Here is an 18,016-nt window from a genome sequence, read left to right on the forward strand (position 1 = left end):
TGTTTAAGAGCATCAGGCAAATCCACAAAGTTAATTTCCTCGGAATCAAAATCAAACGATATAAGATGAGTCCGTAAGCCACGAACATTATAAGGCCCAAGGCTCGATTGTGGACATCCAACCCATCTTTGATCCTCCAAAAGTTATCATTATCGAATAAACCGCGATCATAAACTCGGGAAACTTAGAATACCCTAAAGCAAGCAACTTATAATCATTAGTAGACGGAGCGAAACCTAGCCGATAAAGTATGGTATTAGAAACAGGACAAGGGGGAATCACCAACGACTTTCGAATACAAGGATTATATAATACTAAGTCATAGGTTTCATTTTTAGTATAGGCTTTCAACCAAAATAATCCATAACAACTCAATAAGAGTTTCGTAAAGTATATCGATTTTTCTGAATGTGTCGATACTATGAATGCTAGATTCAAAGTAATCCACGGCTATCAAATTCTTGCGTTTATTGTTGTAAATTTGAAGATGCATGACAATGAAATCAGATGAATCAATTAATGAACACCAGGTTTTACAAACACACCTCAATCTCATTAGGCTTTTCGCCGGCAGCCTTGCTAAGATCTCCGTCCACAAATCCGTCTTAAGTCAGCCATTGATTTATAATTTGAAGGGTATAATGAAATCAGAAGGGTTATATACTTATTTGTATGTTAAGAAAACTATAGTTAATACTACTCCCTACCGCTAAAGTCCTATGGTTTTTTGTAAAAATAAGTTAATATATTTTGTAGGATTTTGCTGACGAGGTGTTATTAAATAACTAATTAATATATTACCTAAAATAATACTTTCTTCGTTTTTTTAGTTAACACCGATAGACTTTTACACTATTCACATACTACTCGCTTTTGTGATTTATAGATACGATGAAATATAGTCATGTGCGATTTTTTTGAACCGTCTCGATGAATATTTTATTAATATCTATTTTTTATAATTTTACAATGTTGATAATCACAAATCGTTAAAAACATGCATTGACAAGCGTGATAATAAAAAGGTGTCAACTAAAAAATAGAGAAAATAGGTTTGAAATGCATGTCAAAATCACACATCTATCGATGTAAATAATGTTTATTTTACTATGATAATAAAATGATTATTCCCAACTAATAGCATTTTAAACATGCATTGAATATTTGAATCTGGAATTGTGATTGGTTATTATTGATAAATTAATCAGGGTTAATTTCGTCATTTTACAACAACATAACCTTTAAAAAATAAGATTAAAGTTATTTAAAAAAAATTTATAAAACTAAACCGTTTTTTTCTTCCATAAACAGTTTCAGTCTAACCCATGACCCCCACATTCTCTACAACTAAAAACCCCTTAATTCTTTCTTTTGATCCATATTTATAGTACAAAATTTCTACATTCTCAAAACTTTCATAGTTACATTCATAATCATCATTAGCAACGTTAAACAACAATGGCAAAGTTAAGCAACATAGTAATCACAACCCTAAACATCCTAACAACAATCCTTTCATTATTAGCAATAGCCATATTTATTTACCTACACTTTTTCATCAATGGAAGTCCAACACATTGTCAACAAATGGTAGAATGGCCTATTCTCATAATAGGATTAATTCTTCTTACTATTTCTTTACTAGGAATGATTGGTTCATGGTGTCAAATTCCTTTTCTTCTTTGGATATATGTTGTTTCCGTGGTTGTTATTATGATAGGTTGGGTTATTTTTACGGGCTTCGTGTTTATGGTCACGAATAAGGGTGCCGGAAAAGCAGTGTCCGGTGTCGGGTTTCAGGAGTATAGGGTGGGTGATTTTAACCATTGGTTGCAAAGGAATGTTGTTAATACTAAGAATTGGGTTCAAATTCGGAGTTGTTTGGTTGATAGTAAAGTTTGTGCGTCGTTGGATCGTGTATATACTAATCAAGGCCTTGAATTTTTCAAGAAAAACTTGTCTCCAATTCAGGTAATTGTACTTTTTAAGTTTTGTGAGTGATGTTATCATTCTTTTTTGTTCAATCATTAGATAGTACTCCAACACCATGAAAATTACGGATTTTTGTTGGTAATCTTGTGTCTTCTCATTATTATCACTAAACATGATAAACAACAATATAATAAAATATAATAATAAGATTTTTGTTTATAAATCTAGAGTAAATAAAGTTGAAGATTTCCTCAGGAAAAAAAGGAGTTAAATAATTTGTATATTTCTTCCTAAATTTGCAATAAGATAAAAGATCTCATTTTTTTGGTACAATATTGATTGTTTATATATGTTGTACCAAAAAAATTAAATTTCATCAATAACCAAATCATGAGAAAAAAAATATATGTATGTCATTGTTATATGTAAGAATCTCGGACATGGCTCATTTGGTTAGTGATGAAATTTAATCTTTGCATTTTTTTACTCTTGCTCTTGTAGTCTTGTAACATCCGCGCTTTATGGTACAACAACATTTTCATTTGTTGAATTTACTGTCTTTGTACAACTTCGACGTAACAAGTCAACTATGTGTTAGATTGTTTACGCTCATCTAGGGTCTTTTAGTGACGTGAATGAGGACTATCAAGTTCATGTAACTAATTTTCTAATTAAGGGTGAAGAACGCAATATAACGCATATTACAAACTCCTGTGAACTGTGAAGTGAGTAACTTGGGCAACATACGGGTTTTTTTTTTTTTGTTATAAACTACCTTTTAAAAACAATTTTTTGTTTTAATAGGTAGTTTCTCACAACATTTTTTTTATTTTTTTTATTATGTAGTTTCTCACAAAAAATGACTTTTAATAAGTGGATTCTGACAAAAAGCCCTTAACAAAATCTATATTGCATGCATCATTGCGTCACATACTCACATGTTTCATTTCTTTAGCCGCAACTATATATTCATAATTGTGATACATCTTGAATTTGTTTTGTCAGTCAAGCTGTTGCAAGCCACCAACATCATGTGGGTTTACCCCTAAGAATGCAACCTACTGGGAGGTTCCGAAGACAGGCCCGACCTCATCGGATTCCGATTGCAATGCATGGAGCAACGACAAGGATAAGTTATGCTACGATTGCAAGTCTTGCAAGGCAGGTGTACTAGCCAGTCTTAGGGAGGAGTGGCGGCATTTCTTGATCTTCAATATCACCATATTTATCATTCTCTTTGTGATTTATATGGTTGGTTGCTGCGCAATCCGCAATAGTTATAATCGTTCTTCCAACAAGTACCCTTAGTTTAACTTCATGTTTGTTCATGTTGTGTTTTCTAGCATAGTTTAGCTTTATTAAGTTCATAGATAGAATAGTATTTTCTTTTCTTAAATTTTATAGGTTGGATTTTAAATGTTGGATTATTGTGTTAATTAGTAAGTTTGTGTCTTTAATTGTTAATTTAGTTGTATCTATGTTTAGAAAATGATTTATTTGATGGATTTATTTAATATAAGTCATAGTTTGTGTTATTCATTGTCGATTTTTGAAAGTTTATGTGATAAATATATTCTAGTGTTAAATTTCTGTTAATTTTTCTCTCAATCTTTGTTCTATCTAATCTTATACCCGTTTTCTTTAGGTTTTGAAACAATAACATTTAAAATAAATTAGTTTTGGTTCGTGGTTAATGTAGGTGCTATAGCAAAGTAAGAATTTATGAGACATAAATTGAGGCATAGGATAAGAGGTGAGATAATGCATATGAATTGTTAGAATTTCATTATAAAGACAATTTTATGTCAATGGTTGTAATCAAGCCATAGAGTTTATATTAATGAATGTTATTGTACCTATCTATAGATATAAGAGAATATTATCGAATAAAATTCAACTTATGCACATAAGAGCATCCACATTGTTGGGTTGGCTCACGATTTTGAGTAAAGTAAAATACAAGGTACTAATGTTTGCCTAAAGTTGCAATTAAAGTACTGAAGTTTCAGAAGCTGTAAAGAAGGTACTCAAACCTTGGCTGGAGGTCAAAAATCTGGTGGTGACCTATACCAACCGGTTAACTCATTTTAAAGTTTCGAAAAAAAAATAAAAAAAATTGTTGAGCTGTTGCCTCGAAAAAGAAAAATCCATCCCGTTTCTCTTCCTTCTCCCCAACTGAGTTAATAGCCCCACCTAGGGGTGGTTAATGGACAGGGTTGCTCATTGATAATAGGGTCGGGTCAAAATTTAAAGGGTATTCACCCTTTAAAATTTTAGTGGACAGGGTCACTAAAGGGCTTTAAGATATAAGGTCAATAATGGGCTTTTATTGACAACCCATTAATATCAAAGAAAATTAAAGAGCCGAAAAGATAAAACCCAAATTAAAAAAAAAAAAAAAAAACAAAACCTCCGATTTAATATACCTTTCTCTCTCCTCCATTGAAGCGCACTCAGAGTTCTCCATTGAAGCCGCTTCTCTGCTTTCTCTCTTCACGATAGCATGAACCTGAATCGCCGGCCACTCTCACGATTTCTTCTCCTCCGTCGCTCCACAATCGCTGGCCACCGCCTTCTCCGCCGTACTTCCGACTGCCGTCTCCCACTCTGATGTAGCGAACAGCGCTTAGTGTTTTGTGCCAGTCTTCTTCGTTCTATTCGAGGTATTTGAAATTTTGATTTTTGATAGTTTATGAAAGGTGCTTTTTGGAATTGATTTGAGTTCCGTTTTTAGGGATTGGATTGTGAGTTTCTTGAGTTCTGAGTTCAATTTGAGTAATTGAATTTACGTTTATTATTTGCGACCTTAAAATTTTAGGATTGTGAAATTGTTTCTGATTTTATTAATGATTAGAAAGTTTGATTGAACAAGGAAATAAAATTATGAGCAGAAAGTTTGCTCGAACAAGGAAATATAATTAATCATTTTGCAATAATACTATCTCTCTTATACAATTACATTTGCAATTATACTATTTCTCTTATAGACTTACATTGACGAAATGAATGTAAAATTAAAATTTTTGTACAAAAAAGCCAATGCATGTTACCAAAAATAAATTATACAGTTATAAATACTCATATGAAAATAAACCGTGCAATATTAATAACACCAAAAAATATACGGAGTATATATAAAGTTATTGACTCGACTATCTCAAGGTGAAATTAAATCTGCATACCCCTTACAAATTTACTTTTAGGCCCGTTAATAGCCCGTTTCACTTTTACCTCAACCCTAACCCTGACCCACTAAATATTCATCATGACCCGTAATCGACCCGCCCCGCTAATGACCCGCACTGGCCCGCCCAATGGGCCCCCCACCCATTCCCGTTCGCCGGAGCCATCCCCACCATCTTCCACTCCTTTCCCCGAATTCTCCTTCCCTTACCCTTATTCACACGAAGGCGAGGAAGAAGACGAAGATGGCGACCATGAATTTGTTGATGATGAAGAAACCTTGAAAGCCATTGCTAAAGCCTCCACCGCCAAACCATTACCATTTTCATTCTCTCTCCTATGCTAGGACCAATGTCCATCACTTTTCTCGCTCCTCAACCATTCTTTCACCATATTAACAATCCGATTTTTCAATTTTAATCACTCAAATCCAACAAGAAATTGAGTTCGTATAATAAAATCAATTTGATGAGTTAATTAATTAATAAAAATCAATGTAATTATGATGAAGAATCAAACCCTAAAATTGAAGAATTTTCCCCAAATTCACTGACGAATGAAGATGAAGGATTATCAATTCCAGAGGGGGTGGTGTTTGATGCTTCTTGATGCTCAGTAATTTCACCAAAAACACTTCAATGCATCCTCCTTGTCACTGAAAAAATGGTGGAATAAATTTGTTTTTGTTTTTGTTTTTTTAAAACTTCAAAGCCAATTATGGTGAACTTCGAAATCTGTGCTGCGGTAAGGTGGGAGTTAGAGGAGTTTGATTTGAGGAGGAAATGAGCGAAAATCAGATGAGTTATTTGAGGGGTTTTGGAGGTTGGTCTTTCATGGAGGAGAGATAATTTTTTTTAATTGATTTGGTATTAGTTTAGTTAAAACTTCAGTACCTTCCCTTATTATTTATCCCTAATTTGTTTTCCATACTTATCAAACATGGGATAAAAATTATTTATCCTTGTTCCACCTATTAATCCCCTATCTTTATCCTCCCTTCTTATCCGTCTTATTTCCATCCCTCAAACCAAACGCCCCGTTAGTACCTTCCCTTATTAATGTCAGAAGATATCATTTTCCTTTTTTTTTACTTAGAAACCAGTTATAGTAGGTAATTTTTCCTGAAAACTCATTTCAGTACCTTATCTGCAACAAAACAAACTTCAGTACCTTCCCTGCAACTTTTGGTAAATATTAGTACCTTGTATTTCTATTAACTCCATGATTTCCCTATCCACTTTTAACTCTTTCTCATCATATTCTATTAACTTGAGTCACTGTTATGTGTCACCCTTTTATTTTTTCCACAATGGTGAGCTAGCTCACTACATTACAATTAAAAAAATATTTTATGCTAAATTTGGGTAAAAAATTAAATGAAAATGTAAAATTTTTAACACTTGTCATCTTCTTCTTTATCATTGGGCTTGTGTGCCGAGACGGTCAGTGACTTGAAAGAGAGATGAGCCTCAAACTCACAAGTCACCATTCACAATGATGAGCTACCTCAAAACATAGAGAGAGTGTTGTTTCAACTCATGCACATAATGAATAAATTTCATCCACTTATGCACAATGAACACACAAATTCCAAAATTGGACTAAATAAACACATGCTACAACTCCATATAAATTTTAAACAAAGCACCATTTATATATGGAAAATTTGCCTCAAATTGATTTTCCACTATTCATATACTTTAACTAATGTTTGAGTATGATACATGATCAAACACAATCAAACATCTCAAATTTTCAGGGCTTGTTTGGTTGCACAAAGAAAATTGGGGGAAGTGGAAAATCATGGGTATTGGAAATTGGATGAGTTGTTTGGTTGACAATAAAAAGTGTAAATGTGGGAATTGCAAATTCATGGGAATTGTGACTTCCCACAAAACATGGGAAGTTAATTACCTAACCCCCCCTAGGTAAGTCAAAGTTCCCATGATTTGCAACTTCTTTCATCCCAACCAAACAAGTTTAGACAATTCCTAGGAATTGGATGTAGGTATTTAATTCCCATGGGAAGTAAATTCCCATGTCAAACAAACAACACCTAAATGTATAGATATTAGATAGTTCGCGCCAAATATCTAGGACTACAAACAAACATTAAATGTCTTTTCTAATTTGGTACTTCTATTAATTTAGAAATGCCTGACAAAATCACGTGCAAATCAGTGTAATTAATAAATAAATTTCACTAATGCTTTTCTCATTTAGCTTCTTATTCATAGCCCTTAGGGCTATTATATATATAGCATTTTCCTTATAATATATATTTATTGATAATTAAAATAGGATTTTGCTAACGAACGTCCCCTGAGCGTTAAATAAGCATTTAGAAAAGCATGCCAAAATCACGCGTAAATCGGTGTAATTAATGTTCATTTAAATTTATTATCTTTACTTTTAGTTATTTTATTTAACGCCCCGAGACGTTCGTTAGCTTTTTCCTTAAAAATATGAGGCATTTTAAAGGGAGAAAAGTTATGTACTTATTGGTTACATAACAGGGGCATAATGGTAACTTAGTACAACAAAAAGGTGATGGAACCACATATTATCACTTTAATTTTCAGGTTTTTTTGTACCACTATAGTCATTTTAATACCATTACAACTACTATTATACCATTACACTCCAATGGCATAATTTCACAACCTAGTGGTACATATATTAGCTTCAAAAGTATATCATTTTAATAATCTTTAGTGTAATTTCAACTATTTACAATACTATTGTAATAATATTGATACATTTCACATCTCAGTGGTAGCAATGTTAATTTTTAAAATATTTACGAATTATCATGTTATGTACCAATAAATACATAACATTCCTCCATTTCTACTTCCTCTGAAAATATTACTTGTGTAATCGCGTTGACAATTGTGTTGGCCAAAACATAGCACTTAACAAAAATAAATAAATTCTCGTGTCAACAGTTCAACACCTCCGAGGCTCTGATAATTCCACAAAAAGAAAAAACAACTCTCACACTCGTCACCACCGCCGTCACCATCGCCGTCTGCCATCTGCCGTCTGCCACCTGCGTAAGCAATCCTATCACCACCATTGTCTTCTTTGTCAAACTTCTCTCTTATTATTTGAATTTATTACTGCTCAATTAGCAGCCATTCAAGTGTAATTACTAATTAGGAACCAAAATCAAAGGATAATAGGAGTACAATTGCTAATTACAGCGTAAAATTTGAGGTTAGCTTATTTCAATTTATGCATTGTTCTTTACTTGTAATTTTGAACGTAAATTGTGTTTTCATTTTCTATTGAATTTGTTTCAGTTCAATTGCTAATTAAAGGCATGTTCATACCTCTCATTACTATTGCTGCTGTCTTAGTTACTTAATTTAGGTATTGTGGACTGATTTTACCAACTAATTTAGGTATTGTTACCTATGCTTAACCTTTAAGGGTTTTGCATGAAATATTCAAATCACGTTTGAGAATGAAATTTAATTTTTGTCAACTATGAAAATTAGAATATATGGTTTAGTGGGTTTAATTTACCTAGTCATTCTAATTTTCGTAACCCGAATTCGAAGTGGGATTGAACATTTTGCAATCATGATTGATTCGATATTATAAAGGAAATTATGATTGAAACAGTTTGCAGGACAATTGGGTAACAAGATGAAAGTATTTGCAATATGGAATTTCAATGATTTTTTTAAAAAATGGTTTGATTGCAAAGGCGAGCTTACGAAGCCTCAATTTTATCTAGTGCTTTTTCGAAGTTGATGACAAAATCACGTGTTGATTGTTGTTATTTTAAGCTTTATATTATGCTTGTCATCCTTAATACATTATGGCTTAGGTTACACTAAAATTGTTATGTCAGTATCTATGAGGAGGCTTTTTATGCATCCTTCACTGTCTTCCTTCAAAGCTTGTGAGCGGTTGTTCTTAGCTTAGTCTTTGCAGTTCAGAAGTTTTTTCCCCACTTATATTCTTTGCTTTTCAGTATTCATGACCTTCTTGGTGATTGTGAAGTATGACATTACGTGTTTCCGTGTTTATGTTGATATTAACAACTTGTTATGTCACGAGTTATATGTGTTGTCAGGTAACTAATGGATGAGAAGAAAAGGGAAGAGCTCAGTGGTTTACTCACTATACTCCCTCCAGTGGAATTTTGTTGTGTTTACGGCTCAACTCTTCATCCAAACAATCATGATCAGGTTCTTTCAGATGCTATCTGAAATATAATGATTTCTGTAAGTAAAGTTATGTTTCATTGGCCATTGTAGGATGACTAACTTTTATTTATCCTCTTGTCTTAATGTCTAAATCAATAGTCTCGGATGATTGATTACATTCTTGGCGTCCGAGATCCTGTTGAATGGCACTTGCAGGTAGGCTTAAATTGCAAGCTTTCTCAGTAGATTAATTGGTAAATGATTGTGCTTTTGTGCCAAATTCTGAAATCAGTACCATCTTTTGGGATGAAGAACTTGAAGATGAATAGGAATCATTATGCCTCATGGATGGCGGACCTTGGTGGTGCGAAACTGGTGCTTCCTTTTACTTTATCCATCTATCACAAAATTCACTTTCTATGGTGGAGTAGAGTTGCTAAATATTGCTTCATCAGATTACTGGAGTTGCAGACAAAATTGGTGTAGGGGTGCACTTCAACCCTTTTGTTTCTTGGAATAACAAGGTATTGGACTATTGGTCAGTTGTTGTAACATGGATAAGTTAATTTTGGAGTGTTAGCTTTATAGCACAGGTTTCTTAGTGACTCATACATATGTCTTCTTTTAACAATGGCAGACATTTAAGTATGGCGTAGTCAGAATGCATGACTTGGTTGAAGATATACTGAACTGGGAAACATTTTACTTCAGCGGTCGTCTACAAAAGCCTGTATGTTTATAATTAAAATGTACAAGTTTCATATGTTGTGCACTTTCCTCATAATAAAATTGAAATGGAAAAGTGTTCTTCGTTTACAGGTCCATATTCTTGTAGATAGCTTGGATGTTGAGAATCTAAACTCTTTTAATTTAAGAGCTGCAACCTCAGCTGCTTTACTGCTTTTACCTTCCAACTTCACTCAGGTATGATATTGTGGAATCTGGTTCTGCTTCTTAGTACTTGTGTATGAATATACTAGATTTAAACACGTGTGATGCACGGGTTTTATTCATAGTTAAACTTAACATTTAATATTTAATCAAAATAACAAAATATTAATACATAATATTACTATTTTTTAATCTTATATAATTAAGGTTCACACATACAAACAAATTCTAAATCTTCCAGGCTTTCATCATCCTTTGTAAATCAATTGTTGATCGTGCCAATTGATAAGTTGCGTAATTAAGCCCGCCCCTTTGAATTGCAAAATTAACATCCTTGCAAAATTAACACTTATAAGTTATGGCTGACTTTTTAATTATGATCACTATGCATTGCATTCAAGAATTTCATGGTGTTCAAATTCTAAAGTTTTACGTTTATTTGTGTGGAACATGAGATGATTTATGTAGGATTGAAAAAATACCGGATTCAAAGTGGTGATAAAGTTTATTAGATATGATAAGTTTTATTAACGTAGAACTTAATCTTTTAGCTGAATAAATGAAAAATGATGAACAGTTTTTTTTTTTGCTGGAAAAAGAAAAAGGATATATTTTAGATTTAATGATTTTTTCTTATTTTTTGTATCTAACTCAAAACTGATATTTTTTATTAGTATTTTTTTAAAAAAATATTTTATTATAATCACTTCTCATATTTCATTATTTTTTTTTATTTAATCCTATTTTTTTTTTAAATCAATTGAAGATTTTATCTTATTTTTTCCATTGAATTCAAAACTGATATTTTATTAGTATCTTTTTTAAAAAATATTTTATTATAATCACTTCTCATTTTTCATTATTTTTTTTATTTAATCCAATTTTTTTTTTAAAAAAACAATTGAAAGTGAATTTCATTTTTTAAGTTTAATAGTATTTTTGTATGATACGAAATAAAATAAATTGTTTATTTTCTCTTAGATAAAATTTTCAATTTTAAATGATAATATTTTATTTTTATAATAAATTTAAATATTTAATTTTAATCCTACGTGGCGCTTTAAAATAGTATTCCTACTTGGCATAATCCTGTACGTAACGCTCTACAAAGACTAATCCTACATGGTGCTCTAATAATTTTTAAAAAATTAAAATCTTACGTGGCTCTCTAAAATATTGGGAAAAAACTCCCCTATATATACTAGTTTTGTGCCCAGGCGATGCCCAAATGGTTGATAAAATTTTAGTATAAACTTTTTGGCTTGAATGTTAAATACGGTTCTTTTTGATAATGTAGGACATTTAGACATACGATATCATATCGCTTATTTATATAATAGTGTACTTTTTAAAAAATATATTTAATTTATCAAAAAGAATTACTCCCTCTGTCCCACTTTACTTGCTACATTTTGACTGATGCACATGTTTGACCGTTCATATCTTTTATTATATAAAAGCTATAAAAAGTTTATATTAAGAAACTATACATTAAAATAGACCTAACAATATCTTACATGATTACACTAGCTTTCATATAATAGCTAAAAAAGATGGTCAAAGTGAGATGTGTGAATAGTGTAAAAAGTCAAAAAGTTGCGAGTAATTTGGGACGGAAGGAGTATTCAAATAGTATAAAATAAGATATTTATGTTATTATTGACTTGTAATTATTTTTATTATATTGAACTGAAATTATTATTATTGAACTAAAAGTATTATTACCAAAACTAAAATTATTTTTCTCGATTACAACTTATTTACACTGATTCTATATTATTTTTTAAAATAAATTAAATATATTATAAATGGATGTTAACACGAATTTTATTATAGAAATAAAACTGAGTAGTAAGATATTTATTAAAAGTTATGATTAATTTTGTACCTATGAAATGTTAGAAGTATATCAATAATAAAACTCTATACAATATTTTTATCCATAAAAATCTATCCAAACCTCGTTATTTAGCATCATGTGTCATAATAATACCTATTTGTCGCCTACGTGGCTCGACACTTGGCATTTGGCGGAAAACTGGAATGCCAAGTGTCGGTGTCGATGTCTCGTGGCCTGGCCTGCGAGACCGGCTTTATTTATTAGTGTTATGATATTAGATTCTTATTTTGAATTGACGCAGGAAGACCTTTATGCAAAAATCTGCAGTCTTTCTTACAACGGTGATTTGCGAATGCTTTTTGCAGAGGACAGGCATAAGGTATGCCCAATGCTTTGCTCTTTTCATGAACATAACTGTATGCATCAATTTTATTCCAAGGTTTCCATTAATTGGGTGATACAAATCTCCAGTGTATTTGTTCTTGATGCGTGTGTGAAAGCTGGTAGCAAAGGTGGATATTATCTAAAAATAACTCTTTCTGATCTTGTTTTATTGCTTTATCTTTGTTACTCCATTTTCATAGAGTAAACTACTTCTTTATGTTTAATCTTGTTTTGTTACTTTGGTAGCATTTCTGGTTCTATATTTATCCCTTATATTCTGTATTGGAAATATTAATTTATAAATTCTTTACATATTTATTGGAAGACTAAATTGTTTGAGCTTTCATGAAGATTTGTTAAAGTGAATTTTCTTGTGAATGTCTGAAATTTGGAAAATATCTTTTTTCTTACATTTCAATGGAATTTTCTATACCGTTAAACGACATTGTTGGTATAGTTCCAATGTGATTAATTTCACAGTTGTTTGCTGAAAACAGTTTATCTGCGGGGTACCTGGTTTCTGTGTAATTAGTTGGCAAAAGCTCCTGGGCAAACAGCATGGATTTTCTGTTGTACTCTTTGCTTTTAAAATCATACATATCTACCTCAAAGTATTTTTTGTTAATACTTACCTTGTCATTAGCCTTAACTTCTTGATAGTGTGTGCCTCCTAGTACCATGTTGTAAACTTATAACTAGTTCCTCTTTTATTAGTTCAGAACAATTATTTTCCTCATCCACATTGTGTTTTCATCTCTCCATTTGCTGCAGGTGAGAAAGATTGTGCAAGGACAGTTTGATTTGTTCAGGGGAATTTATACGCCAGTTTTGGAAGAATTTGCTACCAAAGACTTGTTAAAGTTTTCATCATCTGATGCTCACCAGAATAATATCACTCAGGTACAGTAAACCTGCCAAAATTTTCAACTGAAACAATATTCCTTTTATATCTGTAATTTGGAAAACATGTGAATGTTGTTATTACAATATAAGTGCGCTGCTACCTTACTGAACATGTATAGATTTCTGGTCAACATATGGAAAATTCTTTTGGTCACGTCTATGGTAACAGAATGCTGAACTTGACAAACTGATTAATGATACAGAGAGTGGGGAGAGGGGAGGCAATGTCAAGAGATTGGTGTGGCCTCTCTGGCCTTGTGGAAATAATTTTTAGTTCTTGGTGTAGTAGTGTCATAGACTCATAGTGAAGAGTATTGAGGATGTTATTAGGAATGTAGATATATAAAGGAAAGTTGGATGTATGTATCTTGAGGATAAGATAAAAGGAAACTCATCTATGTTGGTTTGGGCATGTAAGGCATTGACCCCAGAGGATGCACCAGTAAAGAAGGTGGAATGTTTGGAGACATCAAAAGCCCAAGGGAGGCCAAACATGACTTGGATAGAGGGATTTGAGAACAAATTAAAGAAAGTGGGTTTGCAATAGCATGTAGCACTAGGTAGAAGTGAGCGAAAGAAGAGGATCTTCGTGGATGACCACCAGAAATAGATTTTTGGTTCATGCTGCTGACCCCATCCTTTTGGGAATAAGGCTTTAATTTTATTGTTGGTGTAGAACTTGTCTATGGCTCCTGAGGTATTATTGACGAGCTACTGAGCAAGCATAGTGGAGATTCTCCAATTGCTATTTTCCAAATAAAATTACTATTTTTTGTACAGTGGTTCTCACATTTCACTGAGGGAGTCTAGTTTTTCAATGTGATTGCAGCAATAAAGTTAACCTGAAGATCAACATTCAGCAGTTATTTTCTTCTTTTAGTGCTCCAGAAAATGAATTTTCTGATGGACTGATAATTGAAACCCTCAATGAAGACTGTATAAGCCTTCTGGTTGCTTCATTATGCAATTAGAGTGAATAATTTGTCAGTCAACTTATTTTTAATCTGTAACTGACAATGAGGAGAAGCACCCTTCTGATAATTTCTTACAAAACTTTAATGACATTACAGAGTACACTAAATTTTAGGGTTTCTGGATGACGCTAATTCTTCTCCTTCAATTTGCCTGCCATTTCTATTCTGCCTATGGGAAATTTTCGTTTTTTTTATCAAGGCTATTGATGTATTGGTGATAAAAAAAAAAATTAGGTCTAGCAACCATTAACTATAGTTGCTTATATACAAATTGGTATTCGTAAGATTAGATTTGTGTTATTTTAGTATATTAGTCACAATTGTTTCTGAATTCAACGCACTTATAACTTAACCTGCTCAACTGAAGGGAATATTACTGCAGTTTTTATGCTCATGGTTCAAGGATTTGCACCTTTCCGAGAATTTTAGTTGTCATGCAAGGATATACTCTCTTCATTCCACAATTATTTAACATAAGTCAAATCATAGATTACAAGTAGGGAAACATTGCAGGATGGAGGGAGGTTATTGACAAAATAATGTGGTCTCTGCATGGGAATCTCATTATGCATAGTAAAATAGGATACTACATTGGCCACTAGGTGAAAGTGCTGTTGAGTATGAAGGGTTTCCTTTTACAATCCCTGGTTTAGACCTAACAAAAATTGACTCGACCCTAAAACCTGATTAAAAGCCGTTTGGAAATGAAGAGTCTTGAACATAAAATTTCATCCTACGAAAAATAAACTCGTTGAAACCTGAACTTGCCCAACTCAAAACAGACCCGACTGTTACCCAGGTTAGTCTCCAAGGATTTACATGTAATAATCTTGGTAGCAGTGTTGATATAATTTGGGAGAAAATATTAATAGGGAATATGTTCGAATTTGTTCCAAATTTTGTTTTAGTTTAAAAACCTGCTTAAGAACAAGCCTTCATATCGAGAAATGGCAATTCCTGAGAAAATATTTATAGGGCATATGTTCAAATTTGTACCAAATATTATTTTGTTTTGTTTTAGAAACCTGCTTAAGAGCAAGCCTTCAAGTCTAGGTGTCAGTTCTTTAAATTATGAAATGGGTTGCTTTTATGCAGTCATACTTCTGAAAGAGATAAACTTGCAGTATCCTTTGGAGGCTAATGATAACTGATGCTACTCTGTTAAAGATTTCGGGCTTCATGCCAGTGGTCAGTAGCATTCTTATTCTAGTTATCAGTGATTTCTTATTGCTTGAGAAAGTAGCCAAATGTTGGCATGATCAAATCACAGGTGATTAGCATAAGTGACAGATAATGGATAAGCAGAGAACAGTTATAGTCTTATAGATAACAATTGTTTTCAGCTAATAGTATTAATCCTGTATCAGTGAAAAGACAGCAATTGCTTTCAGCTAAAAGTATTAATCCTGTATCAGTGATTGATTGTACACAAGTAATATCAAGCCTCATCATCCATCAAGCTTCTTAGTCCATGAGATGGCCCTGCCTTTGTTTTCTCTCGGAGCTTCTAATTTGGGTTGACATTGTTGAAATTATGGTTGCTTCTTATATAAGGCTGCGATTTTTCTGCATGACATTGACTGTCCATCAGTTTGGCCAACCACCTGGTGCATGTTTCCAGGGGATTCACTTAAACATTCTGATTTACTTGCTCTCCCTTCTGATGCATTTTCTTTTGCTAATCTTTTTCAAACATATAGGAAAATAAATGCTTTTCTGGTCTAGGACAGTGTTTCAGCACTACTGTGGTGGAATCAGATCTTTTTCTTTCTTCTTTGGGGAGGAGGAGAAGAGGTGCTTGATGGTTAATAGAGGAATTCTTAATGTTTTTTAAAAAAAAAGTAAAAATATTCTCTGTACTCTGTTGTTGTTGTTGTTGTTGTTATTGTTTGATGGTTGATATCCCATACTAGCAATGACTTTAAGGGGAGAAAGCATGTGGACACTCTGCTTTCTTTGTGATGACCAAGTATACTAAATAGTTCTGTTTCTAATTGGCTGTTCTGAATCTCAGGATTGTGGTTTACCTGCAGTCCAGTCCCTTGTCTCTCGTCTTCCTAAAGCAGTGAGAAACCATATGAGCATGAATCTCGGGGACCAGCAAAAGTTGAAATCTGGTAAGAAGCCAATGATTAATTGTTTGTTGGTTCATGCAATTAACATATATTTGCAACAGTCTTTTTTTTTTTCACCTTCCATATATTTGCTTTCTCTTGGTATATTATTTATAGCCAAGGCTTATTTGATGTCAATGCAATATATTCATCTAATTAGAAAGCTTTTATGCTGCTTGGTACTCCGTATAAATTTTCATTACTAATAATTGTAGTAGAAAACAAAGTGCAGAAAAGTAAATTGCTAAATCACCCTTAATCCAACACCAACCCCTGTTCTTCCCCGTTAGATACTGGCCTGTAATTTTTGGTTTTGCTTGGGCCGGGCAAAGACAAAGCTTCACCTTCGCCTGAACCAGGGGAAGAAGCTTCTTTTCATTTTTTTTTGGGTATTTTTTATCTTTTACTCTTCTGCGTCTGTCGTTAACTGTCTACTCTTATTTTTCATATATCCACAGGTCAAGATGCTTATGAAGCTGTAATAAAATCCAGAGCCGAGGCAGCAAATTGCCTGGAAAAGATTATAAGACGCAAAGTCATGATTTCCAGCGTCCGGCAGGCTGTTGCTGGTGTTTTGACAGTAGGTGCTGTCAGAGCTACTAGATATCTTTCAAGTAAGATGAAGAAGGCTTGGAAGTCCTGGCTTTAAGATTGATCAACTACTGTAATGTAATCTGACCATTTTGGCTTCTACGAATTTGTGACCAGCAACATACTGAAGGTTGTCTTCAACACCACTGCACCAGCACTCTTCACAAGTCAAATTGGAGCTGATTGGAACTATACGATCATGGTACTTGCCTTGATGGGATCTTTGAGAAACTAAGATTAGTGTGCATAGGTTAAGATTATAGAGAAACGAGTCCATCTTTGATAGAGAATAGGAAATTTTGCTATACAATATCTAGAAGGCTTAACACTGTTTGTAGCAGTTTTTAACTGATAAAAATTTAGCTTCGTTCTTTGGCTTTTTACATCGCTGCAATTGTAAGATAAGTCTAATTTTGTTGATAATTGGTGACTGGATGAATTATTCTATAGCTCTTTTTAGCCAAAAGTTGATTGCCCTACAAGGTTGTGCTCTACACTTTATTAGGTTGTGCCCTACAAGTTGATTGCCCTACCCATTTGATGTTAGGTTTACATAAACATTTTATGTTAAATACTCGTAATGTTTATTGTTTTTCATGATTAGATTTAACTAATCAAATGAGTTGCAAAAATTTGAAGGGTCAGAACGTAAATTAGGTCTATATATTACTCTTTCTTGAAAATTCTGATGATGCTGATAAAGAAGATGATGCGAGCGAACATGATGAGTATGACAACTGTGACGAGCACATAGTATCTCTGAAGGGCTATCAAGCTCTTATTGTGTTCTTTGAAGTCATTAGCGTTGGAGTATCTCTTTTGGTCTATAACTTTGTACTTAATTTTGGTAAGATCCTGGTAATTACAATTAGCCTGTATTCTTATGTGGCGGTTTTAAGTGTTTTAATTACCTTCATCCCCAAATTCTAAGATTACCAGAGACCAACTGTCATATCAAGCATACATTTCAGTTTTGCAAATATGAAATCATTTCTAAAAAAATGGCATACATAGTAATTCAATTGGTTAATATTTGCACACCTA

The 18,016-nt window shown here is 32.9% G+C and overlaps 2 protein-coding genes across 9 annotated transcripts; both read left to right on the forward strand.

The window, feature by feature from the left end:
- The first annotated feature begins 1,429 nt into the window (after positions 1–1,429).
- LOC110697272 (tetraspanin-8-like) lies at positions 1,430–3,577 on the forward strand. The gene is made up of 2 exons (XM_021874639.1): positions 1,430–1,971; positions 2,938–3,577. Exons 1-2 carry the CDS (start codon positions 1,459–1,461, stop codon positions 3,238–3,240), a joined length of 816 nt encoding a protein of 271 aa, XP_021730331.1. The 5' UTR covers positions 1,430–1,458; the 3' UTR covers positions 3,241–3,577.
- A 287-nt stretch (positions 3,578–3,864) lies between these two features.
- Positions 3,865–17,451, forward strand: LOC110698160 (phosphatidate cytidylyltransferase, mitochondrial-like). 8 transcript variants are annotated; one of them, XM_021875588.1, is made up of 12 exons: positions 3,865–4,595; positions 8,064–9,317; positions 9,435–9,491; positions 9,588–9,650; positions 9,731–9,799; positions 9,913–10,005; positions 10,095–10,199; positions 12,308–12,385; positions 13,162–13,290; positions 16,282–16,384; positions 16,840–16,995; positions 17,090–17,451. In XM_021875588.1, exons 2-12 carry the CDS (start codon positions 9,210–9,212, stop codon positions 17,098–17,100), a joined length of 972 nt encoding a protein of 323 aa, XP_021731280.1. In that variant the 5' UTR covers positions 3,865–4,595; positions 8,064–9,209; the 3' UTR covers positions 17,101–17,451. The 8 variants fall into 8 exon arrangements, with proteins under 8 accessions (XP_021731280.1, XP_021731260.1, XP_021731265.1 ...); XM_021875568.1 differs by having other exon boundaries at positions 3,866–4,595; positions 8,064–8,334; positions 9,203–9,317; positions 16,840–17,451; XM_021875573.1 differs by having other exon boundaries at positions 3,866–4,595; positions 8,064–8,171; positions 8,253–9,317; positions 16,840–17,451.
- The last annotated feature ends 565 nt before the right edge of the window (positions 17,452–18,016 follow it).

Source organism: Chenopodium quinoa, unplaced genomic scaffold, assembly GCF_001683475.1.
Source record: "Chenopodium quinoa cultivar QQ74 unplaced genomic scaffold, ASM168347v1, whole genome shotgun sequence".
In the NCBI taxonomy this organism is placed as follows: Eukaryota; Viridiplantae; Streptophyta; class Magnoliopsida; order Caryophyllales; family Amaranthaceae; genus Chenopodium; species Chenopodium quinoa.